At 41.3% G+C, this 12,157-nt stretch overlaps 1 protein-coding gene across 2 annotated transcripts in view; it reads right to left on the reverse strand.

Moving 5' to 3' along the window:
* Window positions 1–1,123: 1,123 nt before the first annotated feature.
* fign (fidgetin) overlaps window positions 1,124–12,157 on the reverse strand; it is a 37,096-nt gene continuing 26,062 nt past the window's right edge. For both annotated transcript variants that reach the window (XM_014173168.3, XM_014173167.3), the window contains one exon: window positions 1,124–7,180. In XM_014173168.3, coding sequence (XP_014028643.1) covers window positions 4,950–7,172 — 2,223 coding nt within the window. In that variant the 5' untranslated portion in view covers window positions 7,173–7,180 and the 3' untranslated portion in view covers window positions 1,124–4,949. The remainder of the gene's footprint in view (window positions 7,181–12,157) is intronic.

Raw genomic sequence — 12,157 nt, forward strand, 5'->3', positions numbered from 1 at the left:
CGTTGTAAAATTGGAAGCTTATCTTCAAGACTTTCTTGAACACAAAAGACAATCATGGTGGTCAACAGAACAGGTAGGTCGCAATAATTTCCCACATCATCTAGGTTAGGGATGATCAACTTTGATGGGGGTGGGGCCGCAGTACCCACATCCATACCCACATATGCAATCAGAGCTGGCCCCAGCCTTTTTGTCCCCCCAAATTCTACACATTTTGCAATGGGGTGGAGAAAAGATTTTGTAATATTCTAACACATTTTTTACAAACGCACTAATTTTGCAATGGGGCGGGAAAGAAAAATGAGCAGTTTTACAGCTAATTTCCTGCAATTCCACACATTTTGCTGAAGGGTGGAGAGAAATGTTTGACGTTTTTAATATGATATTTGAGTGAGAGTGATTAACAAAATCAATGGGGAGATTCCCCGATAGGTGGCTAGACTAACTTGCATATAAAAAATGTTTTAGCTGACATGGGCTAATGGAGTGACACTCATTGACTGACATAACAAGAGAAAAACTGCTGAAACGCAACCACATTTTGAAAGGGCACTATTCTAACTCTCAAGAGTTAAGTTGAGACCCCGACGAGTAAACCCCAAAAAATGAAGGAATAAAAGTATCCGCGGGCTGCCAGTTACCCTTCCCTGATCTAGGTTATTCAGTAACACTTCACACATGTTTACTACCACAATAGACCATAAAACTGTAGGTAAAAATTGAAATTCAGACTTTTATTTGAAGTATGCGTGTTCTCTCTGTCCATAATTAGTACTAAAGACATCAATTACAAATGTCAACACACAGAAACAGCTAATACAAATATTTCACTTTTTTTCTGCTTTTGATAACCGTCATTGTTCTGATTAGGCCCAGGTTTGTTTCCTGTATAATGGAGGAAAATCCGGTTGAAATGCATCCATTAGCCCGACTTGTTTTCATGTGCCCACTGCAGAAAAAGAGACACAGCATTACAAATGAAACAGAACTGGGCACAAAAATGCACTGTGACTTTTTTCCTTAATGTTAATTGTACAGCAGCTTCCTACGCACATACCATCAACTATATAATGATACCATCAAAAAAAAATTGAAAATCGACGCATAAATGTGCAATTTACATAAAGAGAATCAGTGGCAGTGTGGAGCTATGAACTGAGGGGTGTGATTGTATAATCCTTCTCCTTTCCTGTGATCATAACATTTTAATGGCTGAAAAACAACACATTTGGTTAATGGAAGGATTACAATTACACAGTCTAGGCAATTTTCTATTAAGAAACACAAAACCTTGAAAATAAATCGAAACGAATTGTCTCAGAGAGCATCATGTGTCGTGCATTGTATAGGTATTATACAATAAATAACTGACGTTTCCAAGTGTCATGTCTCTTGACTAACATTATCAATGTCAGAACTGAAATTGTTAACACACATTGCGAACATGGACATGTCCACACATCTAATCAAATCGAGTCTAACCAATGAGAGAGTGGAGACATAAGAAAACACATTTGGTTTCCAGAAAAAAACATCTTTATTCAATATTTTATGTTTTTTTTTTGTTGTACTGTACCTTGGAATAGATGAAAATACATTGACGTTTACTGTAGGTATGGCAATACATACACACATATAAACATGTACTGTACTGTATGTGGTGCATTTTAATATGTATATATCAATAGCAAATGTACATTGAGTACACATGTGCAAGTTTATTTCCTGTACATATGTATGAAATGTATAAATTTGTAATTTCACATATCTAAATATGTTAACCCAACACACTTACACATTGAATTGTAAGTGCACACAAAGACACATTAACATGCGCACTACAACAATTCACAAAATATTAAAGCAAGTCATTCTAGTTTAAAAACGGAATTTGCATTGGAGACCCTAGAGAAAGACCTATACAACCCACAATATACTTGCAGAAATGTGGCATTATGAGTACCTATATGTCCCATAGAAGTCAGTATCTCAAGTATGTGTGCATTATCGTCAACTTCACACTCACTAATGTGTTTTCTCAGTTCTGCTGCTAATACTGTTCAGTGTAAGGACCGTCTTTCAGAGGTAAGCTGTTCATTTTTTGTCCATTTCTTTTTTAGCGTTTGTTGTTGTTGTTGTTTTGTTTATTTATTTTTGTACAAATGCATGACATTCAAAAAGACAGAACGTAAGTACTACATGTACAATATGTAGCAATGAGGTAGAAATGGTTATAAAGAACAACGTTTAAATAGAAAACAGATAAGACTACATAAAGATGAAGCCGACATCTAAAGCAGCGCTGTACAAAACCCACCCAGAGGGACAGTGATACAGGCTGGAAAGCAACATTCAAGTGATTAACATTGTCAGAAATGAAGGAGAAGAGATGTGCTTATCAACCTTTCTGTAGCCAGTTCGTTGTACTTAAAGGCCTATCCTTTACATTGTTGTCCTCCAAACTAAATTACTTCGAGAAACTGTATTTGTTTGGATGTGTTAGTGAAGTTTTTTTCTCATCCCTTAGTTTTTCCTGTTCTACTGCGCTTATAATTAGTGTAATGTAGTGTATTGTAATGTATAAATAACTTGTTGAACAGCTTAATTGCTTTGCCTTAAATTCATGAATAAACATGCCCTATTGGCATAAGCAAAATTGCTTAACTCGCTATTAAAGTAAGTAATTGACAGTTTCAGTTTAAATATCTTATGTCAAAATAAAACTGTTGATTTCACTTTGGCTTCAAGCGACACTTGAAAACAAATTATTGCATGACAAAACAAAGCTTCAAAAATGCATTTGGTTAAATACACTTAACTTCAGGGGACTTTTATCCTATCTATCTATGGCAATAAAAGCCATATAGCAAAATAGGATACAAAGATCAAATTAAATACATTTTGGGGCCATTCATCAATGTAGGTGCTTTGTTGAAGTGTTGTTTCTTGTGCGGCTGTTATTCTTTATAATAGTGTAACTGAAAAAGCAGTTGTTGCCAGGTTAATGTTTGTCATAAGACTACACTAGAACATGAAAGTCATAGACAGTCAGTGATTCTACAGCCTCCTGTTGCTCAGTAAATGCCGTCATTGGAGGTAAACAAATATATTTTGTAATTGTGAACACGATAAGCTGAGTGAGAGCAAAAACAATTTAAGATATATGTAAATATAAGATATATGAAACACAAATTGGGAAAATATCACTTTGATATGCAGGTGAACAAAAAAAAACGCAAGATCCCTCAGTGCATTTGCACTGTACTGATAATAGTTTTCAGTGGTAGTGTAGGGCATCCCTTTCAATGCACTAGTGCTTTCTAACAGTTTTCATACTGCTATAGGAAGAAAAAAAAGGAAGAAAAAATAAATAAATAAATGCAAGGCTTTTTCATGCATTCATCAGGCCTTGTGTCTCCATTGCCCCTTTTCTGGCATATTACTAAACACTGATAGTTAGCGATAACATAGCTTTGCTGTAAGAAATGACCCTAGAACAAGGGCTTAAAGATAGGGCTAACGTCTCCAGACCCCTTTTCAAGACCAACCTGCTCATGTTCTGAGAAATGAATACTCCATGTACATAGGTGTCTATGAAATGGGGACTACACCGGTGTAACACTAACTTAAGCTGATTTTGTTGTCAGCAAGGCAGCTTTTTTTTGTTCCCTCAAAAGGCTTCATAGTTTAATAAGCGAAATAGGCTCTGTCATCTTGCCCTACACTTAGATTTTGCTTTCAGAGAAAATGAATAAACTGAGGTAGAAAACTTAGGGCATACATAATCCTTCGTTTTCATTAATGATAAAACAGCAGCGGGATGGAATGAAATACCTTGGGGGAAATGGTCTGTTTCAACCTCGTGAGGCTCGTTTTCAGCCTTACACATTTCTCCGCAAGTGGCCTGACAGTTTTATCTGCAGATGAGAAACAAATTTAAGCTGCTGATAATATTCGACAAATACATATGTTATGCTTTCTCCTACAGATGAGGTTTAACAAAAAAAAGACATCCTAAAAATGTGTTCTCTTAATGTACTGTGGCCGGTCGATGAAGGCCGGTCGAATGTGTTGCAGTTGATAAAAGAAACGTCATTTCTTCATCTTTGTCACATATCAAATAAAACTATATTCACAATAGGATTCTTCACTTGGGAAATTGCAAAGAAAAACACGACACTTCTCCTTTTGTCTTCCAAATACTCCAGAATTACTCTGGTACATTCAATGTCATACTCATTTTTAGCCTTTCGAGGTACCGTAACCCTCCATTTTTGATAATGCAAATTCAAACCCAAGCCAAATGTTTAGTGCTTTTGAGACAATCTTTGAGGTACTGTACATATCACTTTCCTGAGTTTTCATAAAGAGAGAACATCAAAATAAATGATGTCTATAAATTAGGGTTCAGATTACCAGTAACACATGTACTTTCTACTGTCCACAGAGAGCACAAAACAGACACAGTTGAGGAATACTGTTTCAATGGAAAAAAAGCAATTTTGTAGTTTTTGTCTCATATTAAAGCTTTTTATATTAGCACATGCCATCAATGTAGATTGTGAGGCGAAGAGATAATATTATAAAATAAAAGAGCACCACTTCAGGCACTTGATAGCAACTAAATCTCCAGAACAGCAGAATGATATATACACACAGGGGTTCCATCCTGTTAAAGTCTACCCACTTGCACCTTGGTAGGCGATGCTTGGCCTCATCAGTTTCAAGCATCAAAATAATATTTCTCTATGTGTTGTGTGCAGATTGCCAGCCGTTGTGTAAAGCATGCCTCTGCTTCTCTAAGGCCTGCCTTTATGCCTTTACTGTACTGCAGGTGTTAAAGTCACCACTACCTGTATTATTCTCTTGTCCACTTCCTGTTTACTGAGAATTCTAAATGGTATCCCTCTGAAAGGGGTTTCCTTCCCACATGTTCTAATGCTTCAGCTTCATTGACTGCAACCAAACATTTTATTCCATTCGGTGTATGTGTCCAGTTCTTTTTGTGATATGTTGGACTGGAATTTGCTAAATACATTGTCAAAGTCTTGGTAAGAGACTGGTCTCATCTGGCTGGGATGGATGGCTGAGAGGTCAGAAGCTGGGATGCCATGTAGCGGTCCTACTACTGCCTCCTGGCACAGCCGTGCCACGTCCAGTCCCGAAAAGCCCTCCGTCCTCTGGACTAGCAGTGACAACTCTTTGTCACTGAGGCAATAGTTGTGCTGTGAGAGCAGTTGGCTGATTATCTGGTGTCGTGCTGTGCTGTCGGGTAGGGGGATGAGAAGCCGTTTGGTGAAGTACCTCCTCAGGGACTCTTGGATCTCTTCAGGCTTACTGGAGGAGCACACCACCAGGACGTGGTCCTCGGCTGAGGTCAGCACACTGTCCAGCTGCATGAGGAGCTCGCTCTTGATCCTATTCACTGGGCTCTCCTCGCTGAGCTGGGCCGACAGCAGCATGTCCACCTCACTGATGAACACCACTGAGGGCTGGCGACACCTGGCTACCAGGAAGGAGGCCTGGACAATCTTCTCTCCCTCACCCAGCCACTTGGTCACCAGGGCTGAGCCACTGAGCCGCAGGAAGGCAGCCCCCAGCTGGCTGGCCATGCAGCGGCCCAGCAGTGTTCTGCCTGTTCCCTGAGGTCCGAAGAGAAGGAGGCTCCGAGGTAATGTGGCAAGTCCACTGAACATGTCTGGCCTCAAAATGGGCCACAGAATCTCTTCTTTGATGGCTGCTTTGGCCAGCTCCAGACCTGCAATGTCATTCCAGTCTACTGGGGGACCGGGCTGAAGGATCTCTGTGGTGACCAACTCCACGAGATTGGCATCACTGTTCTTCAGCTGCTCCTCTGCAGCGTGGCTGGATGAGGTAGCGCTGCCAATGTCCGACCCTGCTATGGAATGGGAGAGGTGCTGTCTGTGCTCTTCACTGTGCTCACTCATTATGGGGGTTCCAAACTTTCCAAAGGACTCGCCCGATCTCAGGCCTCCCACAGAGCTTTTGGTTGATCCATAGGAGGGAGGGGTTAATGCTCTGCCAGACTGACTGCAACATTTTCTTTGCTGATCTGAGGATATTGGCTGCTTCGTGTGCTTAAATGCTAAAGATGACGGATCAGCATTCCTGTCAAATCCATTCCCTCTGCTTGAGTCTGAGATGCTGTTGTCTGGTATTCTGTACATAGGGCTTTGTGAGGAGCGCTGTTGGTTGTAGTTGAAATTACTATAGCTGGAGTCCATATCTCCATGCCCCGTCATGTAGAAAGCTTTTCTTTTCAATGAGTTGGCTGAGCTGCCATTCAAAGGTGTTGGTGCAATTGGTGCATGGTTATGGGACTGGTAGGTATAGCCAGGGAGTGTAGAGGGAGGTAGGGGGGTGGGAGCTGCGATCCCTGATGGGAGATAGGCAGAGGGAGGTGGGGCTCCCCCAGGGCTATAGCTAGGGGCAACAGCTGTCTGTGGGGGATACCCTGTCGGAGGATAATTGTAGTTGGAGAGGTTGGGAGACCCCGCGTTGTAGCTGGGCACTAGAGTAGGGGGAGGTGGTGGGGGTGGGGGCGGGGGTTGTAGGAGACCAGCATTGTGCAATGGAGAGGGGAGGCCTGAGGCGGTCTGCCCGCTGTAACTAGAGTGCAGGTAGGAGCCATTGTAGCCCGTAGCGTATTCCTGAGAGGACAGACCAGAGTGTAGACTGGTGGCTGTGTGACTCCCACAGTTACTGCTGGAATAGCTGGGCTCGGTCAGGCTGCTGGCCCCCCTTGGGGTGCTACCTATGCTGGCCGACACGTCTGTTGGGGGAAGGGCAGCTGTCATTCCAGATTTGCTCACAGATATAACATCTGGAGCGCAGTTCATTGGGTAAATCCCCTCCTGCCAGGACTCACTCTCTGACTTACGTCCATTAAGGAGTCCAGGAGTGCCATCGGAATAGGAGCAGAGCAGCGCTCGCTCACTCGGACCCTCTAAAATCCCAGAGTACTTCTCTGCGTATTTCTTCAGCAGGTTGGAGGCGGTGAGTGCAGAGATGTCGTCGTTGGCCCAGGCGTACTGATAGGTGCGCTGCAGGTGCCCCCGGTAGGCCTCCACTTTGTGTGCAGGAGAGCGTGTGGTGGAGGAGATATCAAAGTGCTGCTCAGCCCACTGTGCATGCTCTGGGGTCCACTGCATCTTTAGGCCTAAACACCAGACAAAAAGAGAGACGGGTCAAAAATACCATCAGATAGTTGTTGCTATTTATTGTCAGTTTTCTTGCGTTGTCAGTATGTTGTGTCTAGAAGTTGGTACATTTAACATGGTGGAAAAGTTGCCTTTGTAGCAATGAATGAACTGACAAATATATCCCAAATCCCAATACCATTACACAACTAACTTCCTCTACTGTAAAATAGGCACTGCTGAGCAATTACATCATGGGCAGTGTGTGGATTTGGGACCCAACACCTGGTTAGCACAGTATAATGCACCCTGCACAGAACAGAATGACATAGACATTGCAGGTCAGTCTATAATCCAACTCTCATCTAAGGCATTCCGAGACAGTTTCAAATCTGCTTCGAGGAGTGCAGCAAAGCAATCTCCCAGGCAGCGCTCTGTTGCTTTCATCACACAAACCCCACTGCCCGGCATGAATTACAACGGCCTTGTGTCTGCCTACTGCTTCCCAGTCTACATGGTGAGAGAGAAAAAACATGCTGTACTTGTCTTTCTCGCTTCCCAGACTATCTTTTTCATTGCCTCCAGGGCTCAAAAGGCACCATCGAGTTTAGTCCTAAACTCAATTTGCAAACACAAGTTGTTACATATGCTGTCATTTTAGACTCAGCATGGGATTATCAAAGAAAGATATACCCAAGAAAGAAACAGATCATTGTGTTTACAGTATTAAAAGAAACGCAGATACACAGCCACACACACACATACATACACACACACACGCACACACACACACACATTGCTTATCAAAGCGAATCCGACTTGAAACTCTATTAGTAAACACAGAATCACATTGCAAAACCATCCATTCCTGCTGCATTGATCCACCACTTAGCCAGCCACACGTGCAGCAGCATCATATGAAATTGCCCAGTAGCTATCCCTATCCAAGGCTTTAGGAAACCAACAAAGAGCATCCAGCGGCGGATTACAGCGCAGTGTTTGTCTAGTAACAGACGAGAACGTGGATTCCCCCATGACTCCCTCCCAGCCGCATGCCCAGCCGCCACACCAGACACCAGGAGCTAATTAGCAGGATGATGCAGCGCTAATTGTGTTAATTTACAAGGTTTTAGTCAAAGAGATCCATGCTATGGCTCACATGGCTGTCAGCCATCCAAGCTAATGATTAAGAAAAGCACAAGGCAAAAAGCCCTGTCAGACTAGCTGAAACTCTATTCACAGGCAATACAATCTATAAAACAAGACACTGATCTGAGAGACATAACAAGTCAGTACCATTTGAAACAGAGAAGAATACATAGTGCCTTCAGAAAGTATTCACACCCCTTGACTTTTTTCACATTTTGTTGTGTTACAGCCTGAATTTAAAATGGATTAAATTGAGATGTTTGGTCACTAGCCTACACACAATACCCCATTGTGTCAATTGAAATTCTGTTTTTCAAAATGTTTACAAATTAATACAAAATGTAAAGCTGAAATGTCTTAAGTCAGTAAGTATTCAACCCTTTTGTTATGGTAAGTTGCATGGACTCACTCTGTGTGGAATAATAGTGTTTAACATGATTTTTGAATGACTTCATCTCTGTACCCCACACATACAATTATGTGTAAGGTCTTTCAGTCGAGCAGTGAATTTCAAACACGGATTCAACCACAAAGACAAGGGAGGTTTTCCAATGACTCGCAAAGAAGGGCACCTATGGGTCAAAAATAAAAAGCAGACATTGAATATCCCTTTGAGCATAGTGAAGTTATTAATTACACTTCGGAATGGTGTATCAATACACCCAGTCACTACAAAGATACATGTGTATTTCCTAACTCAGTTGCCGGAGAGGAAGGAAACCGCTCAGGGATTTCACAATGAGGCCAATGGTGACTTTAAAACAGTTAGAGTTCAATGGCTGTTATAGGAGAAAACTGAGGATGGATCAACATTGTAGCTACTCAACAATACTAACCTAATTGACAGAGAGAAAAAAGGAAGCCTGTACAGAATAAAATATTCCAAAACATGCATCCTGTTTGCAACAAGGCACTCAAGTAACACTGCAGAAAATGTGTCAAAGCAATTCACTTTTTGTTCTGAATACAAAATGCTATTTTTGGGGCAAATCCAGTGGTGGAAAAAGTACCCAATTGTCATACTTGAGTAAAAGTATAGATACCTCAATAGAAAGTTACTCAAGTAAAAGTGGAAGTCACCCAGTAAAATACTACTTGAGTAAAAGTCTAAAAGTATTTGGTTCTAAATATGTATCAAAAGTAAAAGTAAGTCCATCAGATCAGAGGCAGTAGGGATGAACAGGGATGTTCTCTTGATAAGTGCGTGTATTGGACACTTTTTCTGTCCTGTTAAGCATTCAAAATGTAACAAGTACTTCTGGGTGTCATGGAAAATGTAGGGAGTAAAAAGTACAATATTTTGTAAAGGAATGTAGTGAAGTAAAAGTAAAAGTTGCCCAAAATATAAATTGTAAAGTAAACTACAGATACTCCAAAAAACGACTTATGAACATTTGCTCTTTCCATGACATAGACTGACCAGGGGAATCCAGGTGAAACCTATGATCCCTTATTGATGTCACTTGAGACAATTGAGAAATGGGTAGTCCATGTGTGCCATTGAAAGGGTGAACGGGCAAGACAAAATATTTAAGTGCCTTTGAACGAGGTCTGGTAGTAGGTGCCAGGCTAGAACTTATTACCATACAACTGCAACGCTGCTGGGTTTTTCACGCTCAACAGTTTCCTGTGTGTATCAAGAATGGTCCGCAACCCAAAGGACATCCAGCCGATGACACAACTTTCGGAAAGATTGGAGTGGAATGCTTTCGACACCTTGTAGAGTCCATGCCCCAATACATTGAGGCTGTTCTGATGGCAAAAGGGGGTGCAACTCAATATTAGGAAGGTGTTCCTAATATTTTGTTCATTCACTGCTGTTGGTGTTCCAGGGGACAGTTTGTACTGTAGCTGTCTTGCGAACTCAAAAAGTTACTTTCACTGATGTCAGTACCTTTAGACCTTTTGATATCTCTAGGATTACTCATCCTTTATGTTCTAGGTTATTAGTCCTCTTAGTAAAGTCCTCTTGACGCATGTGGGTGGTGAGGTAGCAATGCAAAAAAGTAAGATATTTCAAGTGGTACATTCTTTTTGCAACAACACATTCGAGTGTATAAGGGCCTCAAACAATATTCCAGCTCTGATATTAACGGCTTTTATTACATTATCAGTACACTTACAGTATAAAGTTACGGTTTTGCATAAGCAAATACATTGGATAAAATACATATTTGGGCACCAGAGACAGTCTTCAACAATTGTTGTCTATCACATTTAACATACATCATTGCAGTGGTGAAAGATACTTAAGTAAAAATACTTGAAAGTACTACTTACAGTTGAAGTCGGAAGTTTACATACCCTTAGGTTGGAGTCATTAAAACTCGTTTTTCAACCACTCCACAAATTTCTTGTTAACAAACTATAGTTTTGGCAAGTCAGTTAGGACATCTACTGTGTGCATGACACAAGTAATTTTTCCAACAATTGTTTACAGACAGATTATTTCACTTATAATTCACTGTATCACAATTCCAGTGGGTCGGAAGTTTAAATACACTAAGTTGACTGTGCCTTTAAACAGCTTGGAAAATTACAGAAAATGATGTCATGGCTTTGGAAGCTTCTGATAGGCTAATTGACATCATTTGAGTCAATTGGAGGTGTATCTGTGGATGTATCTCAAGGCCTACCTTCAAACTCGGTGCCTCTTTGCTTGACATCATGGGAAAATCCAAAGAAATCAGCCAAGATCTCAGAAAAAATGTTGTAGACCTCCACAAGTCTGGTTCATCCTTGGGAGCAATATCCAAACGCCTGAAGGTATCACGTTCATCTATACAAACAATAGTACGCAAGTATAAACACCATGGGACCACACAGCCGTCATACCGCTCAGGAAGGAGACATGTTCTGTCTCCAAGAGATGAATGTACTTTGGTGCGAAAAGTGCAAATCAATCCCAGAACAACAGCAAAGGACCTTGTGAAGATGCTGGAGGAAACGGGTACAAAAGTATCTATATCCACAGTAAAACGAGTTCTATATCGACATAACCTGAAAGGCCGCTCAGCAAGGAAGAAGCCACTGCTCCAAAACCGCCATAAAAAAGCCAGACTATGGTTTGCAACTACACATGGGCACAAAGATCATACTTTTTGGAAAAATGTCCTCTGGTCTGATGAAACAAAAATAGAACTGTTTGGCCATAATCACCATCATTATCTTTGGAGGAAAATGGGGGAGGCTTGCAAGCCGGAGAACACCATCCCGACCGTGAAACATGGGGGTGGCAGCATCATGTTGTGGGGGTGCTTTGCTGCAGGAGGGACTGGTGCACTTCACAAAACAGATGGCATGATGAGGAAGGAAAATTATGTGGATATATTGAAGCAACATCTCAAGACATCAGTCAGGAAGATAAAGCTTGGTCGCAAATGGGTCTTCCAAATGGACAATGACCCCAAGCATGCTTCCAAAGTTGTGGCAAAATGGCTTAAGGACAACAAAGTCAAGGTATTGGAGTGGCCATCACAAAGCCATGACCTCAATCCTATAGAACATTTGTGGGCAGAACTGAAAAAGTGTGCACGAGCAAGGAGGCCTACAAACCTGACTCAGTTACACCAGCTCTGTCAGGAGGAATGGGCCAGAATTCACCCAACTTATTGTGGGAAGCTTGTGGAAGGCTACCCGAAACGTTTGACCCAAGTTAAACAATTTAAAGGCAATGCTACCCAATACTAATTGAGTGTATGTAAACTTCTGACTAACTGGGAACGTGATGAAATAAATACAAGCTGAAATAAATAATTCTCCCCACTATTATTCTGACATTTCACATTCTTAAAACAAAGTGGTGATCTTAACTGACCTAAGACAGGGAATTATTATTTGGATTAAAT

The sequence above is a fragment of the Salmo salar genome, chromosome 25 (genome assembly GCF_965601325.2).
Source record: "Salmo salar chromosome 25, fSalSal1, whole genome shotgun sequence".
In the NCBI taxonomy this organism is placed as follows: domain Eukaryota; kingdom Metazoa; phylum Chordata; class Actinopteri; order Salmoniformes; family Salmonidae; genus Salmo; species Salmo salar.